General features: G+C 46.3%; 1 protein-coding gene across 1 annotated transcript in view; it reads right to left on the bottom strand.

Moving 5' to 3' along the window:
* Positions 1–27893, bottom strand: part of SEMA7A (semaphorin 7A (John Milton Hagen blood group)) — a 162533-nt gene that overhangs the window by 83645 nt on the left and 50995 nt on the right. Inside the window, exon 2 of the mRNA XM_030187003.1 lies at positions 8687–8823. Within this exon, the coding sequence (XP_030042863.1) occupies positions 8687–8823 (137 nt within the window). The remainder of the gene's footprint in view (positions 1–8686; positions 8824–27893) is intronic.

Raw genomic sequence — 27893 nt, 5'->3', positions numbered from 1 at the left:
CTGATGGGGTATCCCTAGCCCCCAGGCTCACTCAAAACAACAACATTGGTCAATTGGGCCTCGCAACGGCGAGGACATAACTGAGATTGACCTAAAAAATTTACCAACTAACTGAGAGTGTAGCCTGGAACAGAACAAACAGGGCCCTCGGGGGGTGGAGTTGGATCCTAAAGCCCAAACAGGTTCTGAAGAACTGACTGCCCGAACCGACTGTCACGTCGGGTATCCTGCTGCAGGCAGTAATGAGATGTGAATGTGTGGACAGATGACCACGTCGCAGCTTTGCAAATTTCCTCCATGGTGGCTGACTTCAAGTGGGCTACCGACGCTGCCATGGCTCTAACATTATGAGCCGTGACATGACCCTCAAGAGCCAGCCCAGCCTGGGCGTAAGTGAAGGAAATGCAATCTGCTAGCCAATTGGATATGGTGCGTTTCCCTACAGCCACTCCCCTCTTGTTGGGATCAAAAGAAACAAACAATTGGGCGGACTGTCTGTGGGGCTGTGTCCGCTCCAGATAGAAGGCCAATGCTCTCTTGCAGTCCAATGTGTGCAGCTGACGTTCAGCAGGGCAGGAATGAGGACGGGGAAAGAATGTTGGCAAGACAATTGACTGGTTCAGATGGAACTCCGACACAACCTTTGGCAGAAACTTAGGGTGAGTGCGGAGGACTACTCTGTTGTGATGAAATTTGGTGTAAGGGGCCTGGGCTACCAGGGCCTGAAGCTCACTGACTCTACGAGCCGAGGTAACTGCCACCAAGAAAATGACCTTCCAGGTCAAGTACTTCGGATGGCAGGAATTCAGTGGCTCGAAAGGAGGTTTCATCAGCTGGGTGAGAACGACATTGAGATCCCATGACACTGTAGGAGGCTTGACAGGGGGCTTTGACAAAAGCAAACCTCTCATGAAGCGAACAACTAAAGGCTGTCCTGAGATCGGCTTACCTTCCACTCGGTAATGGTATGCACTGATTGCACTAAGGTGAACCCTTACGGAGTTGGTCTTCAGACCAGACTCAGACAAGTGGAGAAGGTATTCAAGCAGGGTCTGTGTAGGACAAGAGCGAGGATCTAGGGCCTTGCTGTCACACCAGACGGCAAACCTCCTCCAATGAAAGAAGTAACTTCTCTTAGTGGAGTCTTTCCTGGAAGCAAGCAAGATGCGGGAGACACCCTCTGGCAGACCCAAAGAGGCAAAGTCTACGCCCTCAACATCCAGGCCGTGAGAGCCAGGGACCGGAGGTTGGGATGCAGCAGAGCCCCTTCGTCCTGCGTGATGAGGGTCGGAAAACACTCCAATCTCCACGGTTCTTCGGAGGATAACTCCAGAAGAAGAGGGAACCAGATCTGACGCGGCCAAAAGGGAGCAATCAGAATCATGGTGCCTCGGTCTTGCTTGAGTTTCAACAAAGTCTTCCCCACCAGAGGAATGGGAGGATAAGCATACAGCAGACCTTCCCCCCAATCCAGGAGGAAGGCATCCGACGCCAGTCTGCCGTGGGCCTGAAGCCTGGAACAGAACTGAGGGACCTTGTGGTTCACTTGAGATGCGAAGAGATCCACCAGGGGGGTGCCCCACGCCTGGAAGATCTGTCGCACCACACGGGAATTGAGCGACCACTCGTGAGGTTGCATAATCCTGCTCAACCTGTCGGCCAGACTGTTGTTTACGCCTGCCAGATATGTGGCTTGGAGCACCATGCCTTGACGGCGAGCCCAGAGCCACATGCTGACGGCTTCCTGACACAGGGGGCGAGATCCGGTGCCCCCCTGCTTGTTGACATAGTACATGGCAACCTGATTGTCTGTCTGAATTTGGATAATTTGGTGGGACAGCCGATCTCTGAAAGCCTTCAGAGCGTTCCAGATCGCTCGCAACTCCAGAAGATTGATCTGTAGATCGCTTTCTTGGAGGGACCACCTTCCTTGGGTGTGAAGCCCATCGACATGAGCTCCCCATCCCAGGAGAGACGCATCCGTGGTCAGCACTTTTTGAGGCTGAGGAATTTGGAAGGGACGTCCCAGAGTCAAATTGGAGCAAATCGTCCACCAATACAGGGATTCGAGAAAACTCGTGGACAGGTGGATCACGTCCTCTAGACCCCCGGCGGCCTGATACCACTGGGAGGCTAGGGTCCATTGAGCAGATCTCATGTGAAGGCGGGCCATGGGAGTCACATGAACTGTGGAAGCCATGTGGCCCAGCAATCTCAACATCTGCCGAGCTGTGATCTGCTGGGACGCTCGCACCCGCGAGACGAGGGACAACAAGTTGTTGGCCCTCGCCTCTGGGAGATAGGCGCGAGCCGTCCGAGAATCCAGCAGGGCTCCGATGAATTCGAGTTTCTGCACTGGGAGAAGATGGGACTTTGGGTAATTTATCACAAACCCCAGTAGCTCCAGGAGGCGAATAGTCATCTGCATGGACTGCAGGGCTCCTGCCTCGGATGTGTTCTTCACCAGCCAATCGTCGAGATATGGGAACACGTGCACCCCCAGCCTGCGAAGCGCCGCTGCTACCACAGCTAGGCACTTTGTGAACACCCTGGGCGCAGAGGCGAGCCCAAAGGGTAGCACACAGTACTGGAAGTGGCGTGCGCCCAGCTGAAATCGCAGATACTGTCTGTGAGCTGGCAGTATCGGGATGTGTGTGTAGGCATCCTTCAAGTCCAGAGAGCATAGCCAATCGTTTTGTTGAATCATGGGGAGAAGGGTGCCCAGGGAAAGCATCCTGAACTTTTCTTTTACGAGATATTTGTTCAGGGCCCTTAGGTCTAGGATGGGACGCATCCCCCTGTTTTCTTTTCCACAAGGAAGTACCTGGAATAGAACCCCAGCCCTTCTTGCCCGGATGGCACGGGCTCGACCGCATTGGCGCTGAGAAGGGCGGAGAGTTCCTCTGCAAGTACCTGCTTGTGCTGGAAGCTGTAGGACTGAGCTCCCGGTGGACAATTTGGAGGTTGAGAGGCCAAATTGAGGGTGTATCCTTGCCGGACTATTTGGAGAACCCACTGATCGGAGGTTATAAGAGGCCACCTTTGGTGAAAAGCTTTCAACCTCCCTCCGACAGGCAGGTCGCCCGGCACTGACACTTGGATGTCGGCTATGCTCTGCTGGAGCCAGTCAAAAGCTCGCCCCTTGCTTTTGCTGGGGAGCCGCGGGGCCTTGCTGATTCGCACGCTGCTGACGAGAGCGAGCGCGCTGGGGCTTAGCCTGGGCCGCAGGCTGTCGGGAAGGAGGATTGTACCTACGCTTGCCAGAAGTATAGGGAACAGTCTTCCTTCCCCCGAAAAATCGTCTACCTGTAGAGGTAGAAGCTGAAGGCTGCCGGCGGGCGAACTTGTCGAATGCGGTGTCCCGCTGGTGGAGAGACTCTACCACCTGCTCGACTTTTTCCGCCAAAAATGTTATCCGCACGGCAAGGCAAGTCCGTAATCCGCTGCTGGACTCTATTCTCCAGGTCGGCGGCACGCAGCCATGAGAGCCTGCGCATCACCACACCTTGAGCAGCGGCCCTGGACGCAACATCAAAAGTGTCATAAACTCCTCTGGCCAGGAATTTTCTGCACGCCTTCAGCTGCCTGACCACCTCCTGAAAAGGCTTGGCTTGCTCAGGGGGAAGAGCATCAACCAAGCCCGCCAACTGCCGCACATTATTCCGCATGTGTATGCTCGTGTAGAGCTGGTAAGACTGGATCTTGGACACGAGCATAGAGGAATGGTAGGCCTTCCTCCCAAAGGAGTCTAAGGTTCTAGCGTCCTTGCCCGGGGGCGCCGAAGCATGTTCCCTAGAACTCTTAGCCTTCTTTAGGGCCAAATCCACAACTCCAGAGTCATGAGGCAACTGAGTGCGCATCAGCTCTGGGTCCCCATGGATCCGGTACTGGGACTCGATCTTCTTGGGAATGTGGGGGTTAGTTAATGGTTTGGTCCAGTTCGCAAGCAATGTCTTCTTCAGGACATGGTGCAAGGGAACAGTGGACGCTTCCTTAGGTGGAGAAGGATAGTCCAGGAGCTCAAACATTTCAGCCCTGGGCTCGTCCTCCACAACCACCGGGAAGGGGATGGCCGTAGACATCTCCCGGACAAAGGAGGCAAAAGACAGACTCTCGGGAGGAGAAAGCTGTCTCTCAGGAGAGGGAGTGGGATCAGACGGAAGACCCCCAGACTCCTCGTCAGAGAAATATCTGGGATCTTCCTCTTCCTCCCACGAGGCCTCACCCTCGGTGTCAGACACAAGTTCACGGACCTGTGTCTGCAACCTCGCCCTGCTCGACTCCGTGGAACCCCGTCCACGATGGGGGCGTCGAGAGGTAGACTCCCTCGCCCGCATCGGCGAAGCTCCCTCCGCCGACGTAGTCGGGGAGCCTTCCTGGGAGGTGGCCGCGGTCGGTACCGCACGCGGTACCGACGTCGGGGACCTCAACCTGGGCGATGGGCCAGCCGGCGCCACGCTCGACGGTACCGGTGGCGCAAGCACCGCCGGTACCGGAGGGGTAGGGCGCAACAGCTCTCCCAGAATCTCTGGGAGAACGGCCCGGAGGCTCTCGTTTAGAGCGGCTGCAGAGAAAGGCTGAGAGGTCGATGCAAGCGTCGACGTCAGTACCTGTTCCGGGCGTGGAGGCTGTTCCGGGCTGTCCAGAGCGGAGCGCATCGACACCTCCTGAACAGAGGGTGAGCGGTCCTCTCGGTGCCGATGCCTGCTGGGTGCCGAATCCCTCGGCGACCCAGAGCTCTCGGTGCCGACACGGGGAGGAGACCGGTGTCGATGCTTCTTCGATTTCTTCCGAAGCATGTCACCGGAGCTCCCCGGCACCGACGAGGAGGACGTCGAATCCACCCGTCGCTTCCTCGGGGCCGAGACTGAAGAAGGTCGATCTCGGGGGGGCTGTACCGCAGGAGCCCTCAGGGTAGGCGGAGACCCACCCGAGGGCTCACCGCCACCAGCAGGGGAATGGACAGCCCTCACCTGCACTCCACCCGATGCACCACCGTCCGACGACATCAGCAGACGAGGTCCTGGTACCACCGACGTCGATGCAGCTATCCGATGTCTCGGCGCCGATGCAGAGGCCCGATGCCTCGATGCACTCGATGCAGGGGCGGCCGAGGAAGATGGTCTGGACGCTGACGACGTCGATGCACTCGAAGATCCCGGTGCCGATGCCGACGAAGAGCCCGAGAACAACACGTTCCACTGGGCTAGTCTCGCTACCTGAGTCCGCCTTTGAAGCAGGGAACACAGACTGCAGTTCTGAGGGCGGTGCTCGGCCCCCAGACACTGAAGACACGACGAGTGTCGATCAGTGAGCGAGATAACCCGGGCGCACTGGGTGCACTTCTTGAAGCCGCTGGAAGGCTTCGATGTCATGGGCGGAAAAATCACGCCGGCGAAATCAAAAGCCGAAATGGCGGAATTTGAAGCACCAAATTTAGAGGGAGAAAAAATCTCGACCGAGGCCGAAAAAAGGCCTACCCCGACGACGAAAGAAAACTTACCGGGGCAAAAAAGCTGGAAGTACGGGGAGGATTTACACGAAACCCGGCGGGGGGTTTCCGGAGCACTTCCCGACTAGGACAAAGCTTTCCCGAAGGAAAAAAACACGTTCAAACAAATTGGACGCGCGAGGTCGACTTTCCGGGGCTCGACACGGCGAAAACACGACCGTACCGAGTGCGGACAAAAGAAGACTGGCCGGCTCGAGCCGGTTTCGGGCGGGAAGACGGCCGCGCATGCGCGGTGCGCGCGGGCGCGCGAGGGCTAGCAAAGGACTTTGCTAGTGAAGTTTCCGATTGGAGGGGCTGCCGTGGACGTCACCCATCAGTGAGAACAAGCAGCCTGCTTGTCCTCGGAGAATTAAAATTTACACGCACAACTCCATAAGCATATTCTGTAATGCACTGCGCCTAAATTTTAATGTGCACAGGCAAAAAGGAGCATGGTTATGGGTGGGGAAATGGGTGTTAAAGGCCCTCTGTGCCTAAATCTACGAGCCATGATTTACGCCACATTTTCATTGGTGTAATTGAAGACGCATAGTTTTAGGCACCTATATACTGCACCTAATGCTTTCTGTGCAAATTTTCTAGGCGCCATATATAGAATCTGGCCCTAAATACCACATGACCCTTAGGTATAAAATAGGATGTGCAGCATTTTGCACATGATAATGTCTTGTTAGCATGCACTAAGCTTTAGTAAAAAGGCCCTTCTGTTTCTTCATCCTCTCCATGTGGACATAGTATATTTCTATCACCATACCCTTCCCCATCACACATTGTGTTTTGTTTCCTGCAAGAATTTTATCCTGGCTGGCTCACATGTCTTCCTAAACAAGACGCACCATCCATCTGTCAATTTGATCCACACAATTATTTCAGTATAATTTGTATCCTAGTATCATAGTGTCCCATTGGTTATCCTTCTATCAGGTCTCTGAGATGCCTATTATATCTACAGATTCATTTAGTGCCATGCATTCTTACTCTCTGATCTTATTTTTTAGAATTCTGGCATTCACATACTGACAATTTAAAGTATGATTTTTTTATTTGTATTCACTGTATTCCCAGCAGTTGATTGGTTTAATTTGGAATCATTTATCTGTTTTTTTGCTTAAATACACTTAGGCTATTTCAGTCTTTACCACAGCTCATCTATTGGGACATTCTAACCTCAGTCAGTGTCTTTTGAAAATAAGTACATGAAACAGGTGACTTTCTGTCAACATCTCATTTAAAAGTTGTTGTATCTCCTTTTTTTATGTTAGCATCAGTGGCCTGGTTCCACCTTGGTAAGATGGAGCTCTCCCTTTGAGAAAAGGCTCCCCCATCTCCAAAATGTTGCCCAGTCCTTAACAAATCTAAATCCCTCTTCCTGCAGCACCATCTCACCCATGCTTTGAGACTCTGGAGATCAGTCTACCTCTGGACTCTTAACCATGCCTCAGGAGTCTGAGAATGGTACCCTGGAGGTTCTGGAATTCAACTTTCTGCCTAGAACCCTACATTTTTTTCCAGAACCTTCTACCTGCACCTTTCTATCTTGTAGATACCCACCTATACCACGACAACCAGCTGTTGTTGCATTAGAATAAGACTTGCATAAAGACTGCCTAATGATTGCCTTATAAGACAGGGAGAGAAGATATTTATCTGTGAAGCAAATATTGAAATTCTCTCCTGAACGGTCAATATTTTCCCTTTTTGAAAAAAATATGACTCTAAATCAACTATCTAAAATTTTATCTAGATGAAGTCTGGGGCCTGCCACCTCCAGAAACAGGCAAGTTACCAAGTTGCACAATTTATAGCTTGAACTACCTCTAATGCTATATTGATGTGCCACTTGTCTACAGGACATTTGGAGGTGTTATGTTGAGCAATATTTGTGTTCAAACAAAAGGCGTGGAAGGCACCAGGATAAAGTCCAAGTTGAATCAGAATTATCCTTTTATTTCTTTAAAACCAGTGGAAGTATTCACAATACAGTCTTTGCATGCAGAGTATACAGGATGCACTTGACAAAAAAACAACACCACATGACATGTTCTGGCATGTTCATCAGGGGATCTGTCAAAGTGACACAAGCCTCCAAACTGGAAGCTGCTAGCGTATATTAAGTGCTAGCACACAATCCCCCAGATTCTATATAGCGCCCCTACAGATCCACGCTGAAATCCAAGCAGATTCTATATCAACGCACGTAGCTTAACAAGCTAATGAGCGCCAACAACAGCACTTAACAAGCAATAATGGACACTAATTAGAATTTGCGCACACAACTTGCTAGGCGTACTCTGTAACAAAGTGCGCCAAACTTCTAATGTGCGCAGGCAAAAAGGGGAGTGGTTATAGGCACGGAAATGGGTGTTTTGCGGGTGTTCTGAAATTTGTATGTGTAATTATAGAATACGGTCCAATGCGAGTAAATCTACGCACTGGGATTTACACCACGATTTTGTTGGTATAAATGGATGCATGTAGTTAGGCGCTGAGATATCAACTAAGCATATTCTATATACCGCGCCTAATCTAGGTGCTGCTTATATAATATGCTTAGTTGGCACTGATTTCCATGCCAATGCCATATATAGAATCTCCTCCAATATGTTTATCTGAAACTCTCAAGTCATCAGCTTTGCTACCAGTATACCAATTGACTTGAGAGTTTCAGCCAAACACATTGTGTGCTAGTGCTTAACATATACGCTAGTGGCTTGCAGTTTTGAGGCTTATGTCGCTTTCACAGGTCCCCCGATGAAGGCATATGTGATGAAACACAGCCCATGTTGTTTTTTTATCAAGTGCATCCTGTAAACTGCATGCAAAGACTGTATTATGAATACTACCACTGGTTTTAAAGAAAGACAAGGATTGCTCTGGTTTATTTTGGATGTTTTCTGATGCCTTCCACTCCTTTTGCTTGAACTGTTGTTTGCCTGTGGAGGTTTGTTTTTTTTTTCCTTCGTTTTGTTTTTGTGAGTAGTACTTCTGCACATATGGGAGAGACCATAGGAATCACTGAGGAAGACGGGACATCTCTTAACTTCAGTAGCTCTTGTATGACTGTTGGTTTTCTAGAACTTTCGGTTCTAGAAAAGTGGTGACTCTAGAGCTGGGCAACTGCAAAGCCCATAACAGGTGAAGGAAACTTAGTAACAGAGTTAAGTAGTTCATTACCATTTCTGATACTGATGCGGTAAAGTTGAAGAAGTAAAGTTTTTCTGTAGCTCCCACAAGAAGGATGTCCATCCCCTGTTCATGGTAGAACACAGTGTGATTCTCCACTGTACAGAAATCAAAATGCTGCTTCCTTCCTGTAAATGTGAAAGAAGATGGAGGACATCAGTTTCTAGCTCTGTACTGTTAGTGTTCATCTCAATTAGTCTTCCCTGTGTCACCATCTACATATTCCACCATCTACATATGCTAGTCAACATTCAGCCAGTGGCTGAGAGCGTTTTTCTAAATGCTGACTGCTGCCAGCTAAAATAGACCCAGGTATTCAACACCGGGCCATGTCCAAGCGCCAGCATTGAGTATCTGTGTCAGCACCCAGAAGTTATAAGAGTCTGGCCAACATTCAATGCCATTGCCACATACCTAACCCAGCAAACTTAGAACTTATTTTTCTGCAGTCCAACTCCCTTGGTTAGCTATGTGGGCACTGGCACGGAATATTGCTGTTGCCCCCATAACTCCTGGCTCTGTCCAGATTCCACCCCCCCCCCCTAACCATCCCAACACTAACTGGATTGTGCTAGGGCAATTAGAACTTATTTTCAGCAGCATTACCTGGTTAAATGCCACTGAACATTGGCAGCTGACCAACTCAGAATATGGTTTATGAGGCAGGAACTTCTCCTGCCCACTTAAACCACACTGAATATTGATCGCTTGGAGTTCTGTAAAGGGTACTATCACATTCTGGATGTTTCTCACCCATCAGAGAAACTTACATAATACACTAGAGATCTCTCACATCTTTATTTGTGATACCTTTAAATCAGGGGCATAGCCAGAAGCCCATCTTTGAAGGGGCACCAGGGTGGACTTGGGGGTCCCAGGGTAGACTGGGGGGACCATCTATTCCTCTATGCTCTCTCTCCCCCTCCCCCATTAAAAAAATTACCTTTGCTGGCAGTGATGTCCAAGCCCCACCAGCTAAAGAGCTCTGTGGCCGGAACCTCCCCCAGAATGAAGAAGTTGGCAACATGCTTGCCGGTCACATATACCAGCACTCCCCAAGCATGCTTAGTTCATGTGTGTGAACTTAGCGTACATGAGGAGTGTAGGTGTCAGTGGCTGGAAAGCAGGCCAACAACTTCCTCACACCAGGGGAGGTTCGGGCCACAGGGGTTTTGGAATGTCCCTGACACCCCATGCCCCTCTCTGGCTATACCGTCTATTGAGATACACGCTATTAGAGTTAAGCACTATGCCTTACAGAATAGCGAGCAGCCAGATACTACGCAAATTTTAATGGGTGCCTACTAACATTAATAGTTGGTTGTCAGCACCCAATTATTGATCTTAATTGTCTCATTACCCAATTAATTTGTATGCACATCTCAGGAGCACACCCAAATTTTGGCATGCAAATCTAGAAGCCAGGGGATAGCACCTAAACCAAGATGGAATTTATATGGGCAGAACATGGCTGGGGAATGGGTGGTGCTGCCACTTACAGAATATTGTAAGTTAAGCGCCCACAGTTTAAGATTTATGGTTGGTGTAGCCGTGGCACCTAGAGTTTAAGTTCCCCAATACTATGTGGTGCTAGTTTTCCATTACGGAATCATGATGCCCAGATGCCATAGAATAGGCTATCACCATGCTGCACCTAACTGGAGATGCCACTTATAGAATTACCCCTAAGCATTCTGGGGGGCCCTGGAGTGTATATCCATCAATAGATCACCCCATAATTGGAACATCCCCCTTACATAGAGATAAATGATTTCAAATTACAACCATCAACTTCCATACACATTGTAAATACAAATAAGCATATTTCAAACCCTCTGCATGTGAATGTTAGAAGTCTAAAGAATAAAATTGAAGTTAAAATATATAGCAGTAAATGAAGATATATTAGGAATCTCAGAGACCTGACAGGAGAACAATGGTGTACTGTGGTACCAAGGTACAATTATACCAAAATGATAGGGTGGATCAAATTGGTGGACGGGTGGTGCTGTATGTTAAGGATGGAATAGTGAAAAAAACAGGCTCAAATGCCTGTTTAGCAACAACTTTATTCAATTTTCAAATTAAAGTACATACAACAGTTTCAAAGACCAGAGCTATGCTTCTAAGTTTTCATTGCTTGACACAAATGATCTTCGAATTTCAAAAAAGTTTCACCTCCTGACGCAGCTTTGCAACACAAGGGGGCCCTTGTTGAGGATCGGGACTGTAACAGTTTGCCTTTTGTCATTTGAATGCTGACTTTGTCATGATATGGATTTCTACAATTTGAAGAAATGGAAGTTAAGTTCATTTGATTCAAGCAATGAAAACGTAGACAGCTCGGGTCCTTGAAGCTGTTGTATGTACTTTAATTTGAAAATTAAGTTGTTAAAATTTGCAATTTATTGATTACTAGGATAAAAGGCCCATTTCAGAAAGCAATGAAACGGGCTCTAGCAAGGTTTTCCTGGGAGTGTGTGTGTGATAGAGAGAGAGTGAATGTGTGAGTGTGTGTGACAGAGAGAGTGAGACTGCGTGTGAGAGTGTGTGTGTGAGAATGAGAGTGTGTGCCAGGGCCGGGCCAGGGCCTCCCCTCCCCTCCCTCCCAGTTGGACGGTTTTCCTGCCCCCTCCCTCCCAGTTCCAGGGTCCTCTCCCCCCTCCCAGTTCCTGGGTTTGGGGTCCCAGTTCCAGGGTTTTTCCTCCCCCTCCCTCTCTCCCTCCCAGTTCCAGGGTTTTCCCTCCCCCTCCCTCCCTGCCTCCCTCCCACCCAGTTCCAGGGTCCTCACCCCCCTCCCTGCCTCCCTCCATCCCTCCCAGTTGCAGGGTCCTCCCTCCCTCCCACAATACCCTCTTCAACCCTTCACCTTAGTCTCCTTCCTCACAACTCCTTTAAAAAAAAAAAGAAAGAAAAATAACCTCTGTATGGTGATTTGCACTGGCGGTGCTTCTGGGCTTCCTAGGAGAGTGGGAGGATTCCTCTCTTTGCAGCGCAGCCTTCCTGAGGCGCCTGGATGCTAGTAAGTGTGAGTCTGCATCTTTCCTTCTAGGGAAGCGCTAGCGCAGTTCAATGCACATCTGTGGCAGCAGAGATACTGAAACGCTGCTCCTGCTGTGGGCAGCGGAGAGCAGCATCAGGAGGCTGTCCGGGGGTTGCTCGTCATCAAGGCTTGTCAGCACGGTGGTAAATTTGGGCGACTCTCTCTTCTTTCCCTGCTCCTGCAATGTTGGTGGCCATTTTGGATTCCCAGGCAACGAACATCGCGGCAGCAGGGAGTGGATTGCAAGGTCCCGAAAAGGTTTTGGGGGCGTCGTGGTTATGAATTTTGAGGACGGGACCCCTGCAGGTGGCGCAAACAAAATGGTGGTCTGTGGTCCTAACCTCGCTCCTGATGGGGGTGCACAGCGGCATTGCAGAGTGAAGTCCTCTTTTTTTTCTTTTTTCATTTCCCGCCCTCGACGTCATGACGGTTTGACACGAGGGTGGGGCGGGTCAGCGATGTGATTCGTTGAGTGTCATTGCTCCGCCCTTGACATCATGACGTTTTGACGCGAGGGCGGGGCAGACACTGATGGGGAAAAATTCCGATCTACACCACCACAGAAGTTGCAGTCTTTGCAGCTTCATTAGAACGTTGGGGTTGTGAATTATGTGCGGATGGGGCGTGGCTGAGGGCGGTTCTATGAGTGAGAGTGAGTGGTGCATGAGTGACAGTGAGTGGTGCTGACAGCCTAGCCTACCAACACTGCAGGGCTTCAGTGTTTCCCTACCACAGACTGAGCTTCAGAATGTTGGAGGTGAGAATTATTTATATAGATACTAGTAAAAAAGCCCCGTTTCTGATGCAAATGAAACGGGGGCTAGCAATGTTTTCTTCTGTGTGCGTCCCTGCCCTCTGGCCTCTCTCCCCTCCCCCCTCTGAGTCCTTCACTGTTACAGAACCAGCGATTTGATTTCGTGCTCTGCTGTTTTCCTTCACTGACTGTGTTACAGAGAGGGCGGGGCAGACACTCATAGGGAAAACGGATATCTCGCCCCCTTCACACTTCCGGCTGGAGGCTTCATAGAACGTTGGTTTTGCCTTTTATATAGAGAGATGTGGGAGTTGTTGTTTTTTCCAGCAGTGGTTTTTATCTCCCTTTTTTGGGAGTTGTTTTCCACAGCGTTTTTTACAATATGCCATTGAGTGGATGAGAGTTCACCATAATGGGTTATGTCCTGTAAAAGTCTATGACTTATCCCAGGGCAGTTGAGGCTTTACTAATCTGTTCAACAGCTAAGAACGCTGTATGGAAGAATTGAGATTTGATAAGATGCAATGTGATCACAAGAATACTGTTCAGTGAATCCAGACTGCCCCAATTTGACTGCCCCTATCGGACCGACCGTTCACTTGTCTATTAGATTGTAAGCTCTTTGAGCAGGGACTGTCTCTCTTTGTTAAATTGTACAGCGCTGCGTGACCCTAGTAGCGCTCTAGAAATGTTAAGTAGTAGTAGTAGTAATATGTGATACCATCTTGTTAGATATTATAAGAAAGTTGATGCACAGCTCCTGATAAAGCATTTAAAGTGAAACGGGTTTGGCCACCGTCGAGCCATAGCTAAGTGCTCAACAATTGTTTGTTACAGTTTATTAATAGTATATTTATATTTGGCATACACTTTCTCAATTCTCAGGAGCAATATACATTTTTCATTTTTGTAGCATTTACTAATTGTTCTTCCATTAGTACTTGTGGTGTTTACACTGAACATAAGAATAGCCATATTGGGTCAGACCAATGGTCCATCTAGCCCAGTATCCTGCTTCCAACAGTGGCCAATCCAGGTCACAAGTACCTGGCAGAATAGGTAGGTATAACTTCTACCTCTGGACTGGTCTGGCAGGAATCAAGGAAATGAAATTATCAGGTAAGAAGAAATTTCACAATCATTATGGATAGAAATTCTCTGTTAAAAAAAAAAAAAAAAAAGGACAAACGTAATGGTGTGGATATACTACTGTTCACCTGGACAGGATGAAGAAGTGGAGGGGCATAATCGAACGGCGCCGGCCATGTTCAGGTCCGGCTCCGCAAGGGGGCGGAGCCAACCATATTTTCGAAATGCGGTTGGGGCCGGCTGGTTGAGAAGAGATGGCCGGCTTCGTTTTTCAGCCATAATGGAAACCGGGCCCGGCCATCTCAAACCCGGCGAAATCCAACTCAGTTGGTCGTGGGAGGAGCCAGCATTTGTAGTGCACAGGCCCCCCTGACATGCCAGGACACCAACTGGGCACCCTAGGGGTCACTTCTAAAAATTAAAAAAAATTTCTCCCAGGTGCATAGTTCCCTTACCTTGGGTGCTGAGCCCCCCAAAACCCTCCCAAAACCCACTCTCCACAACTCTACACAACTACCATAGCTCTAAGGGGTGAAGGGGGGCACCTACATGTGGGCACAGTGGGTTTTGGGAGGGGTTTGGAGGGCTCCCATTTACCACCACAAGTGTAACAGGTGGGGGGGGATGGGCCTGTGTCCACCTGCCTGAAGTGCAGTGCACCCACTAAAAACTGCTCCAGAGACCTGCATACTGCTGTCAAGGAGCTGGGTATGACATTTGAGGCTGGCATACAGGCTTGCAATTTTTTTTTGGGTGGGAGGGGGTTGGTGACCACTGGGGGAGTAAGGGGAGGTGATCCCCGATTCCCTCCAGTGGTCATCTGGTCAATTGGGGCACTTTTTGGTGACTTGGACCTAAAATTAAATGGACCAAGTCCAGCCGGCGAAATGCTCGTCCGAGCCGGCCATCTTTTTTCTAGTATAGGGTGAAGCCAGCTATCTCGTAACCAAGCCCCCCCAACCTGCCCCCACTCCACCCCCATCCCGCCTTCTGTACCCTCCCTTGAAGGTTGGCAGGCTCCGCGATGAAAAAGCAGTTGGCGCTGGCCAAAATCGGCTTTCGATTATGCCGATTTGGCCAGGATCAGGAGATCGCCGGCCATCTCCCGATTTGTGTTGGAAGATGGCCGGCGATCTCTTTCGAAAATGAGCTGGATAGATAGAGAAATGATAACAGAAATTAGAAAAACTGAATTTGTTAAGTTTTGCCTTATCAATTTATTAGATTTCTTTTTTAATTTTGATCACTATTAGAGAAATGAAGGAAAGGATGAGCTGTTTGATATTTATTTATTTATTTATTATGTATTTGGACATGCAGAAGACATCTGACAAAGTCTGTCATGAAAGACTCCTTAGGAAATAAGGGGCCCATTTACTAAGATGCGCTTAAAAATTGGCTGCGCTAGTGTAGGCATGTGTTTTGGGCGCGCACAGATCCATTTTTCAGCGCGCCTGTAAAATAGGCCTGTTTTCACAAAAATGGGCATGCGGCAAAATAAAAATTGGCGCATGTCTGAGACCTTACCGCCAGCCATTGACTTAGTGGTGAGATCTCAAGCGGTAACTGTGTGGTAATTGTCTATGTACGTAGAATGACGATTACCACGGACACACATCAAAAATGAAATTACTGCAAGGGCCACGCGGTAGCCAGGTGGTAACTCCAAATTGACGTGGGTTGGGCACACGTAGGGGCCTATGCGGCTTAGTAAAAAGGCCCCTAAGATAGGAAGTAATGTCCTTTTATGCATTGCTAACTGGCTAAAAAGATAGAAAACAGAGAGTACGACTAAATAATCAGTTATCCACATGGAAAAGGATAACCTCAAGGGTCTCTATTGGGACCTGTGTTGTTTAACCTTTTCATAAATGACATAAATGACCAGGAGAGAGGAGTGACAAGTAAGGCAATCAAATGTGCAGATGGCATATAATTATTCGAAGTCATTAAAATGATGGAAGAGTCCAAGGATGTGCACTGATATGGTGTGAGAGTAGGAGACTGGACATCTAAATGACAGCTGAAATTTAATGTGGACAAGTGCAAAGTGATGCATATAAGGAAAAATAATCCAAACTACAGGTTTTCGTAGAAAAATGTCCAAATGCCACTTTATGCCGTTTTGGAAACATTTTTCTCTTTTGAAAATAAGCCCCATAGAAGGGGCACAGCAAGACCTCGATGGAAGGGGTGGTGGTGGGGGGGGAACATTTTGGCCCACCTCCCTGCTGTCACCCTCCCGCCGCCACCTCTGCCCCCCGCCGCTTCTGCCTCCCCACCGCCGCTGCTCCCCCCCCCCCCCCCCCCCCGTTGCTGCTGGAAGGTACCACCTCTGCCTCTCCACCGCCACTCCCCCCCCTGTCGCCACTGCTGCTGCTGCTGGAAGGTACCTTGGCTGGCGGAGGTCCCCAACCCCCGCCAGCTAAGGTGTCTGTCCCACGCTGGTCTTACATTGCTGGCGCCCTGTCCTGCTTTCAGCGCCGTGCACGCTTGTTTTAATGAAACTGAGCATGCGTGAGCAGGACAGGGCGTCAGCAATATAAGACCAGCGTGGGACAGACACCTTAGCTGGCAGGGATTGGGGACCCCCGCCAGCCAAACCGGGGGCCCCCGGAGCCAGTTTGAAGGGGCCCAGACCCCCCGTAGCTACGCCATAGATTGCTTTTCAGTATCTGACGGATACTTGTGACCCAGTCTGGCCACTGTCAGAGACAGGATGCTGAGCTTGAATGACCTTGGTCTGACTCAGAATGGCTTTTCTTCTGTTCTTGCAATTCAGCATCAGAAGAACAAGGCAGGAGCTGACGATGCTATACAGATCATTCCCCACACAGCTACAACAAAGGGAAAGTGATGCTTTCACAGTAACATCACCTACCTGCTGAAGATCGAGGTGCTCAGTAACAGCACTACATTGACAGTGAAAGTAGTAACCAGTGTTAGTACATGTATCATATCTACGATCCTAAGTTTCACCTCTGCCCCCTTCCCCAGTTAAAACAGTGCAAGCACAAAGATCCTCATTTCACCAACATGTGTTATGTTTAATTAGTATGTTGTGTTTTTTATTATTATGTATGTGGTTTTGTAACCTGCCTGCTTTTAGGCAGTCTAACAATATGTAAAATAAATAAATACAGTAAACTAATCTATGCAAGACAATGTTTACAGAATAAGAAATGCCAGGAACTTAGCAAACTGCGTGGTCGAGCACCATTGATATTTGAAGGGCACTACATAGGACTTTTACATAATCCAGTTCATCCTTTACAGGATAAGCCAGTCCTGGTTTTGCCTCCATTGCATTTATTGACTTGTAGGTCCAATTTCTAAGAAAGGCAGAACTACAATGGAGCAAACCCAGAACTGATAGAATATTAAAATTTAATCAGAGAAAATCAAATTGCCACATTCAGTATCCTCCACTTAGAATTTAGCTGTTTAATATTTATTTCAGCATTAGTTGCCACAGCTGATGGGCAAATTTCCAGCAATGGGAGGATGTCACATACTGGCAAATTCTGATCAGAACCCGAGGAATTTTCCAGAACAGCAGTACTAACTTACTAAATACCCACTACAGAGTTGCTTTTACAAAACCACTCAGCTCACCACTGAGAACTGCAGATGTACTGTGGGATTTCTGCATCTTTATTTCCTGTGCTGCTTTCTTGACTCAACTTTCTGGTAACAACTTCCCACAATTTTTTCCCCCCAGTTCTGTAGTTTCCACACAACTCATTCATACTCAGCCAGCACCTCTCCAGTGGCACAGTGGCATGTCATTAAACCATACTGGTCTAGCCAGCACTATGTGAATTCAGCAGTCACTTTGTGGGTTCTGCGACTTACACTCCAATTCCAGTTATAATTAGAGACAGACAAAAATATCAATATCCAGATGTTGTCTGTTGGGCGAGGTTTTCGGAATCACAATCATAAAAATAGAATGCAATGCCAGATAGACTGGAAACTAAATCTTACCTACCCATTTAGGGCTGGATTCAGTAAACGGCTCCCAAATTCGAGTGCTAAAAAAAAATGAGCGCTGTTCTAAAAACCGTGTTCCAAGTTGGGTGCTGTTTATGGAATTTTGGGCACGGGGGTTTATACCAACTGAACCCTGGTATAAATACTCAGGTCTAAATTAGGCGCAGATCTCCCATGTTCTATAATACTGCGTGCATTTTAAGGGGTCCTTTTACTAAGGTGCGCTGAAAAATGGCTTGCTGTATAGGCACAGGTTTGAGCGTGTGTCAATCCATTTTTCAGCGCGCCTGTAAAAAAAGGCCTTTTTTAACATTTTTGCAGAAAATGGACGTGTGGCAAAATCAAAATTTCCGTGCATCGATTTTGGGTCTGCAACCTTACTGCCAGCCATTGACCTAGCAGTAAAGTCTCTCACAGTAACTGGGCAATAATGACCTATGTGCGTCAAATGCCACTTGGCGCATGTCCGATATGCGCAGCCAAAAATAAAAATTATTTTTCGGCCGTGCATATTGGATGCGCGCCAAAAATGAAATTACTGCAAGAGCCAGGCAGTAACTCCATTCTGGCGCGCGTAGACGCTTACACAGCTTAGTAAAAGGGCCCCTAAGTGAGCACTCCTGACCCACCCCTGATCCTCCCATGACCATGCCCCCTTTTCAGTTGCATGCTAAAATATTTACATTTGCATCTTTATTGATAGCTCCTAGTAAGATGCGTAAATAAATTCAAATTGTTGCAATTATCACCAGTAATTGTTAGTGTCCCATTTTTGGCACTAATTGCCTTGCTACTCAATTAAATTGCATGTGCAAATTAAGGGGTCCTTTTAACTAAGGCACGTAGGCGCCTACGTGCATCCAACACGCATCAAATTGGAACTACTGCCCGTCTACCGCTTGCCCTGGGTGGTAATTCCATTTTTGACGTGCGTCCAAAACACAAGGTAGAAATTTTCTACCACCTGGAGCTTACCGAGTGGTAAATCGACAGTGTATGCGCGCTGATGATTATCGCCTGGTTAACAAATAAAACCTTACCGCTAACTGAATGGGTGGTGGTAAGATCTCAGGCTGAAAATGGACATATGGTGGTTTTAATTTTGCCACACATCCATTTTCAGCGCCCCCCCCCCCCCCCAAATAAAGGCCTTTTTTGCAAGAACACAGAAAAATGGATCTGTGTGCATCCAAAATATGCACCTATACCAGCGCAGGCCATTTTTTGGTGCGCCTTAGTAAAAGGGACCCTAAGTGTGCATGCAATATTGAGTGCCATTTATAGAATTTAGAGGTTAATACAGATCACAAAAGCAAATATAGGGTCATTCTATACCTGTGTGGCCTGCAGTTACACTCCCCTTGTGCATGCCAGAGGCATAGTGCATAACTGTAAGGGGGGGTGAACCTGTGGGCAGAGCATGGCCAGGACATGGGCGTGTCTCCAACTTGCATGCACAACTTATAGAATACTACAGAGCTGCCAAGTTACCCAGTTCCAGGAGGAAGACTTTTTGGCCAGTGTGGGATTTGTAGTCCCTGATTCTACCCACTGACATTAGTGCTGCAGATCCCATAATCAGGATAAGGTTGGCAGAAATCTAGGACTGGCCTAAAATCTCCCTCCTGGAACTAACTTGGAAGCTCTGATACCATAGGTTGCAGACATTGCTTAGTGCACGTAGGCACATCTATTTATGTCTGCCAGAGACCTGCTGTATATGGCTGCATTTAGGTTGATAACTAGTTTATTCTACTATTTCTATAACAGATTCTGGGCATGCAGATGCTGTTGCAATGCTGCTGTCCCTATTTGAGCTTTGCATGGACTTGACCTCTCATTTAATTTCATTTCCCCATTTTTTTTTCTTGAATTCTGATAGTATCGTTTCCCCACCACTGTTTGTGAACAAATGTTTCTTTCGGTCACTCCTCATCCCACAGCCTTTCAGTCTTATATCATGATTTCTTGTTTCCCACTGAAAATCTCTTGCTGCTTATGCAAAATATTTGCTACTTGAATATCTCTATCACATTTCCTTCCCCCCACCCCCACCCCATTTCTCTTCTAGTATGGGCATAGTTAGGGCCTTAAGTCTTCTCACCATTTTGGTAGCACAGTCTCTATTCTGTCTGTATCTTTCTGGAGACGTGGCCTCCGGAGCTGGACTTACTCCAGCTCAGGTCTCCCCACTCTGTACAGAAGAATTATTGTTTCCTTTTTTTCTGCTGGTTATATTTATTTTAATTTATTTATTCCTATCTACTTGATATACTGCAAATTAATCCTTTACAAGCAAACTAAGCGGTTTACAACTCTCTAATCAAAAAAGTCTGCACTGAGGATGGGGGAGGGGGGAGAGAGAAGGGATGGAGGCGTGATGGGTAAGTATAAAAGCAGCAGAAGGAAAAGCAAAAGAGAATGAAAAGGTTTTTAAAAGGGCTTTAAATGGCTGATGAGGCATGGAAACTCTAAGGGGTCCTTTTACTAAGCTGCGGTAAAAAGTGGCCTGCGGTAGTGTAGGCGCGGGTTTTGGGCGCGCGCAGAATTATTTTTCAGCGCGCCTGTAAGAAAGGCCTCTTTTTTCTTCCCCCTGAAAATGGGCATGCAGTAAAATCAAAATTGCCGCGTGTCCATTTTGGGTCTCAGACCTTACCGCCAGCCATAGACCTAGCGGTAAAGAATTTGGGTGGTAATGGCCTACGCGTGTCAGATGCTACTTGGTGAGCATCCGCTGCGCACGCCAGAATATAAAAAATATTTTCCAGATGCACATAGCGGACGCGTGCCAAAAATGAAATTACCACAAAACCCATGTGATAGTCGAGTGAGTCCATTTTTGCGTGTGTTGGGCATGCGTAGACACTTACACGTCTTAGCAAAAGGGGCCCCAAGGGCGTCTTTTACTAAGGTGCGCTCACATTTTTAGAGCAAGCTAAAATTGTGGGCGCACTAAACAGAGACGCCCATAGGAATGCATAGGCACCTCTAACATTTAGTGCACGCCAAAAATGTGAGCGCACCTTAGTAAAAGCCCCCCATCCCAAGAGAGGAGGGAAGATTATTCTACAATCTGGGCCCCAGGCAACTGAAGGCTGTGGTGCGAGAAAGTGTGAGACGAAGGACCGTATGGGGGTGGAACACAGAGAAAGTTATCTGAAGAACATCAAAGAGATCTGGCAGAATAAGGGACAAGAAGTCTATGCAGATAAACAGGAGCACCAGGAGAGCGACCCTTGAAGATAAGCATAAGCAGTTTATAACATATGCGATATGAAACAGGGAGCCAATGTCTCCCCTATGCATCCTAATATTATTTTTTGCCTCTGGCCAGTAACTTATCACCTTCTTTTACATCCATAAGAGCATCAGGTATGATAGCCCTGAGATTCCTTTAGTGTTTCACACCTCACTTTTATACCGCTTTGGGAATGTCTGCCCTGTTGCAACTTATGGTTTAAAAAAAAAAAAGCAGCCAGAAAAATCACTAGGAATTCTAGAGTCTCAAAAAACACACAGGCAAGCGGTCTGCAAGGCTCAGAACAGCAGACCCATGTGAAATAAGACAACATTTATTCAATACGTATAAATAAAATCAGCATACAATGTCCTCTAGCCGCCCAGAATAAATTTTGTCTTATTTCATCACATGGGTCTGCTCTTCTTTTCTGCTATTCTACAGAGTCCTACCAAGGACCTTGTAAACTTTCTTAAGATTGTCAGATGTCTGGGTGAAGTGGATGGGTAGTTTTAATCTAAGATCAAATCTCACCTGACTGTAGATGCCCAATAAAATGAGCAATGAGAGATCATGCTCATTGGTTGAGATATATTTTTGACTATTTCTAGCCATCACAATGTTGTCTGTCTCATTCTTTTAAAGACCGTAGAGATGGGATTCAGTGTTCACAAGTTATGGGGCAGGAAAAAAATCTTACTCCTAACAGAATAGCAACACCAAGTGATATCCAGGATGCATACTTACCAGATTCTGAAGGAAGTAGTGGCCTATGGCCTACAAAAAAATGCTTATTTACTGTATAAAGGAAGAAGCCATATATATTGAATGAGTAGAGATCCTCTCTGCGCTGAATGTTTCCCCTGGGTGTAGGTAGTTTCCTACACCAGGCTTCCTACCTTCCAAGTTTCCAAGCTTATTACGGGTTTGCTACCCCACCCACTATGGGTTACCTCTAGGCAGCTTACAGGCTAAAATATAAAAAGAAAGAAATGGGGAGATGAGACATATGCAACTACAATAATAATAGTATAGAGAGGGGAAGTACAAAAGGGGAAGGGGAGTTGTTCACAACCACTTCTGGGATAAGAAGGCCTCAGGTGTATGCATCTTGAAAGAGGAAAGTTTTCAAGTCTGTTTTAAAAGTTTGGAGTGTTTTTTTGTTCATGGAGAGATTGAAGCAATTTGTTCCAATTTTCAGGATCCTGAACTGAGAAAATGGCTTTCCACCAGGATTACTCCTCGAGGTATTGTATCGCCCCTGAAGCAGCCCTGCTGGGCGAAACACAGCCATGTCAGGCACCATTTTACAATATAGGTTGTCATTCATCTTCCACAGTGTCTGCTTCTGCATCTTCCAGTCTTTGAGCAGACCAGAACCTCCAATGTGGAGAAAGTACATTCACTCTGCAGCTTCTCAGTACCTTTCCACTCTTACTTCTCCCTACACTCCTTCCCAGAAACTCCATTCATTAGGTAAATCTCTCTTTGTGCCCTTCTCCTCCACTGCCAACTCCGTTCCTTTTATCTTGCTGCACAATATGCCTGGAACAGACTTTCTGAGCCAGTAAATCTTCAAATCTAGGCTAAATGCCCACCTTTTTGATGCTGCTTTGAACTCCTAACCCCTATTCACTTGTACAAGCTGAAGACCTACTCCCGGGAAGTAAGAACACTTACATCCTGCGCAGCTGGCGGCAGTGTCCCGAGCCTCTGCTGCCCCACCCCTTGTGCATGCTTAGTTTGTGTGCATGTGTAGAGGCTGGTAGTGTCAGCAATTTGGGACACTACCATCAGCTACACAGGGTGTAAGTGTTCCTTCTACCAGGAGGAGGTCTTCAGCTAGCGGGGCTTGTGGATCCCTGCCGGCTCCAGTGTTTCTTTTTGTTTGCAGGAGCACAGGAGGGGAGCCAGAGGGCCGAGATGGGTGACGGAAGACATGAATTTTCAAGCCCACCCTAAATCAGCACTGTCTGGCTACACCACAACCTCAAAGAGCACAAGTTTAATTGTATGAATCAAAAAATAACTCTTCTGGGGCTCTGAATACTGAGGTCTTCCTGCCACATTTCTGCTCAACAGGATTTAGACAGGAGATATTCTGACCCAATACACATTCACACTCACAGAAGCAAAATACCTGGCTGCCTTCCAAAAGGATAAGGGGTAACAGATTTAAGATTAAAGAGTTAGCAGGCAGATTACAGTTCTGTAATTCCCAAGGAGTAATTAAACAGCTGTGGTGAGGCTCAGACTGGGAGACAGTATCAAGCTTTTGTCTGGTCTTGGTATTCCCCTAAGAAACTGAGCTCAGTGCTGAGGACAGCATAGGAAACAATTTATTCATATAAAAGTTTGGTGATGACCAGCTAAGGACACACTGAGGAGCAGGATAGAGCAGCATCTTTCCCAAAGCTAACTCTTAAGAGCTTTAGAGGCAGAGGTCTGCTGTAACAAGAGCATATATGGAATTAAAAAGTATCACAATATAAGCACACATTCTACAAGTTCTCCACACATGAACGCTGCAGTGCAAAGCAATGCGCTCTGGGGGCCCGTTTAATAAAGAGAGTTACTTTAGAAGCCTTATTCGCAAATTTCACATGGAAATAAGGGCATTTATAAATGTATATCACATACACATAAAAACTGCGCATCCTAGTATTCTATAATTTACATGCATAAATGGTCATTAAATTTAAGTGCCCTGTTATAGCAGTGGTCTTCACTAATTTTTTTTAATTTGACCAATTTGGATCTAAATAAGCTGAAGGAGGGCCACCAAATATCTTCCCATGTGTGGCTGCAACACTGTGGACCAGCGTGTGTCAATGACATCCATATCTTCCAGCCCCCGCCCCTTCAAATTTTTCATTGGGGGTCTCTGGGCATTTCCAAATGCATTTTCTTCTATTGAGAAATGCCTTGCCCTTCAAACACACGCCTCTTCCACCCATGCACTTTCCTCTTTCTACCACAAGCTTCAGTAGAGAGGTTGAGAGTAAAAAAAAAAAAAAAACAAATACCCTAGAGGTCTCCAGGGGCCGCAACTGTCTTCAGGGACTTGTATTAAAGAATGAGGAGGTGTCACATCAACACAGTAACTGTTTCCACAGCTATGAGCTGAGTCTGCTAATTCATGCACTAACTCTTTAACATGCTTTATTAAAAGGCCCCTTCATTTTTTTATATCCCGGATTGTGTAGGTTCTTTAAAATAATAAACCATAACCACTGCGAGAGTGGAATGGGAAAATGGGAATGGAGGAGTAGGAGGTTTGGGTAATCAGATGTATATATACATATATATACATACACACACATATATACATATATATACATATATACACATACATACATACATATACATACACACTAGGGTCAATATTCAGAGCAATTTATGGGCCCTTTTACTAAGCCACGTAAGTGTCTACACATGCCCAACGCACACCAAAATGGATTTACCACCCGGCTACCGCGTGTTCTTGCAATAATTTCATTTTTGGTGTGCATCCAATACACGTGTCTGAAAAATAATTTTTCTTTTCAGATGTGCATATTGGACGTGTGCCAAGTGGCATTTGATGCGCGTAGGTCATTACTGCCTGGTTACTGAGACTTTACCACTAGGTCAATGACTAGTGGTAAGGTCTCAGACCCAAAACGAACGAACGGCAAATTTCATTTTGCCACACATCCATTTTCGTCAAAAATTTTAAAAACGCATTTTTTACAGGTGCGCTGAAGAATGATTCTGTGCACACATCTACACTACCGCAGGCCATTTTTCACCTTTGTAAAAGGGCCCCTTAACCAGCCAGAAACAGTTCTTGCTCAGTTAAATCACCTGTTCAGGACTAACCACTAATTTTCAGCAGCACCTACGTGGTTAGTGACATTGAAAACTACCAGTTAGCATCAAACTCAAAACCAGCTATTTTGGGGACATTCCGGAGGTGGAATCGGTACTTGGCTGGTTAAGTGCTGATATTCGGAACATAATCGGCCAGGTTAACCGTATAAATAGAATCACATAAAAGTCAGTCTTGTCTTTATGCAGTAGCCCATAGCCAGTCAAGTGCTGAATATTGCACTTCTGAAAAACTTGGAAATACAATGTTGAGGCCCAGACATGGCCCAGCATTGAATTTCCAGTCATAATGCTGACAGCGGTCAGCAAAACGTTGATCACCATGGGCTTAATATCAAGCCCACCTGGATTTCTTAGTCTACAAAAGACAAAGAGGCTGAATTTATGCTCCTAACTTTGAGAGTTATGATCCTAAAGTAGCCTCTTTGAAAATTTACTAAGGTTAAGTTCCTAAACTTAGACTCAAAATTTCACTAAACTCTTCATAAAGGATTATTTTTAAAAATGGGTGGCAAGAGGGGCAGATTTAGAGCAGGGGAAAAAGTTAGAAGCTTAGCACCAAGTTTCAGTACCAGGCTCATAAATCTAGGCAAATCATTAGCAGGCCTAAAATTATAAGCATAACAAGTAAGCTCCTAAGGGGTCTTTTATAAAGGAATATATGGGTGTCTCTAGCATTTAGCGCACACATATTTAATAGCATGCCTTTGTAAAAGGACTCCTAAATTAAGATGAAGTTTTGGCTAAAAATAGGGCACAATTTTAGGAACCTAACTTATGAGCGTAAATTTAGGAGCTCAGCATTTTTTGAAGATCAGGCCCAAACATTTCCAAAACATATACTTATAATTTTCATCTTTGTAGATATTTTAAGAGGAAGAATAGGTAGGAAAAACAGTTCATGAAACACAACACTTTCTTAAAATTAACCTTTTTGTATCTGATGTCTTTTAAACAACTAATACTAGACATTTCATAATCCGTCTTCACATATTGTTCATACATAGCCATCATTTTCCATATTCTGTGTCTGAAAGCCCAGTTCCAATTCCTCAATTTAGCTAACAATAGCTTGTTGACAGGGACAGCTTAACCATTAGACCCAGTAGGCAGTTGCCCAGGGCAACAGAAGCAAAGAACAGCTGCAGTCAAAGCAAATTATAAGTCCTGACAGCCAGATAAAAACAGGATCTTCACCATGTACTTTGCCCTCAGTGGGAGTAATTTTATAAAGGCTTTTCAGCACATAAAACCAGTTTTACACACAGAAAAAGCCTTTTGTACAATTGCACAGTGGCATAAGCGCATATAAGTACACATGCTGACCAGAGGGCACATTCCCAAGGGCATAGCCTGGACAGAGCAGGGATGAAGTTGCAAAGTACATATGTGTTTTATATAATATGTGACTGACCACATATACTTTCAATAAACAGGACCATGTGTAGATGCGTGGATATTTAATACATAACAAAATCGATTCGCCCAGCAAACATTCTTAAAGTATCAATTTTTAAATACCATCAAACTTGCAAGTGCATTCATATTGAGATTGTCTAAATCCCTGGTTATTTACTGCACATGAATTAATTTGCTTCTTGAAGATATTATAAATTCTTCTGTACATTATTATGTTTTATTCAGTTTATTGTTTGTTTGTATGCCACATTGAACTCGAGTCTATTTTGGGCTAATATGGGGTATAAATGTCATGAATAAAGAGATAAAATAAAATATATAAATATTCACACTAAAACATTTTTTTAGTAAGGGGATCCTCAGGTATCACAATGTGCTATCAATGATCACTTTCTTAATGTGGCACTGCATACTCCTCATTGGTCCCTCATTTTGGGGTCCTTTTACTAAGGTGTGCTGAAAAATGGCTTGCGGTAGTGTAGGCAAGGGTTTTGGGCGCAAGCCAATCCATTTTTCAGTGCGCCTGTGAAAAAGGCCTTTTTTGCCAAAAATTGACATGTGGCAAAATCAAAATTGCCGCGCATCTATTTGGGGTCTGAGACCTTACCGCCAGCCATTGACCTAGCGGTAAAAAATCCAGGCAGTAATAACCTACGCGTGTCAAATGCCATTTGGTGCACGTCCATTACGCACGTCCAAACTTTTTCAGACGCACGTATCGAACACATGCCAAAAATGAAATTACCGCGAGAGCCACGCGGTAGTCGGGTGGTAACTCCATTTTGGCACGCATTGGGCTTGAGTAGACGCTTACATGGCTTAGTAAAAGGGCCCCTTTATCTTTAGTTTTTTATATCAAAAATTTGTCTGTATCAAAATTTTCAAAAGCTGCTTAGCTTAGAAAAGGAATGGAGCCTCTGCCAACATGACCAGGTTTCACAATCTTATAAGTACATAAGTATTGCCATACTGGGAAAGACCAAAGGTCCATCAATCCCTGCATCCTGTTTCCAACAGTGGCCAATCCAGGTCACAAATACCCAGCAAGATCCCCCAAAAAGTACAAAATATTTTATACTGCTTATCCCAGAAATAGTGGATTTTCCCCAAGTCCATTTAATAACGGTCTATGGACTTTTCCTTTAGGAAGCAGTCCAAACCTTTTTTAAACTCCACTAAGCTAACAGCCTTTACCACATTCTCTGGCAATGAATTCCAGAGTTTAATTACACGTTGAGTGAAGAAAATTTAAAACGAATCGGAGAAAATTTTACTACATTGTAGCTTCATCACATGCCCCCTAGTCCTAGTGCTTTTGGAAAGCGTGAACAGACGCTTCACATCTACCCGTGCAACTCCACTCATTATTTTATAGACCTCTATCATATCTCCCCTCAGCCGCCTTTTCTCCAAGCTGAAGAGCCCTAGCTGCTTTAGCCTTTCCTCATAGGGAAGTTGTCCCATCCCCTTTATCATTTTCGTCGCCCTTCTCTGCACCTTTTCTAATTCCACTATATCTTTTTTGAGATGCGGCGACCAAAATTGAACACAATATTCGAGGTGCGGTCGCACCATGGAGCGATACAAAGGCATTATAACATCCTCATTTTTGTTTTCCATTCCTTTCCTTCGGGCTAGAGCTCCTAAATAGCATCTGTGAAACCTGGCCATGTTGGCAGAGGCTCCATTCCTTTTCTAACCTAAGTAGCTTTTGAATTTTTGGTACAAACAAATTTTTGATATAAAAAATTAAAGATAAAATGAGGGATTGATGGAAAGTATGGAGGCCACA

The sequence above is a fragment of the Microcaecilia unicolor genome, chromosome 1 (genome assembly GCF_901765095.1).
Source record: "Microcaecilia unicolor chromosome 1, aMicUni1.1, whole genome shotgun sequence".
In the NCBI taxonomy this organism is placed as follows: domain Eukaryota; kingdom Metazoa; phylum Chordata; class Amphibia; order Gymnophiona; family Siphonopidae; genus Microcaecilia; species Microcaecilia unicolor.
This window is presented reverse-complemented; position numbering and strand designations above follow the sequence as displayed.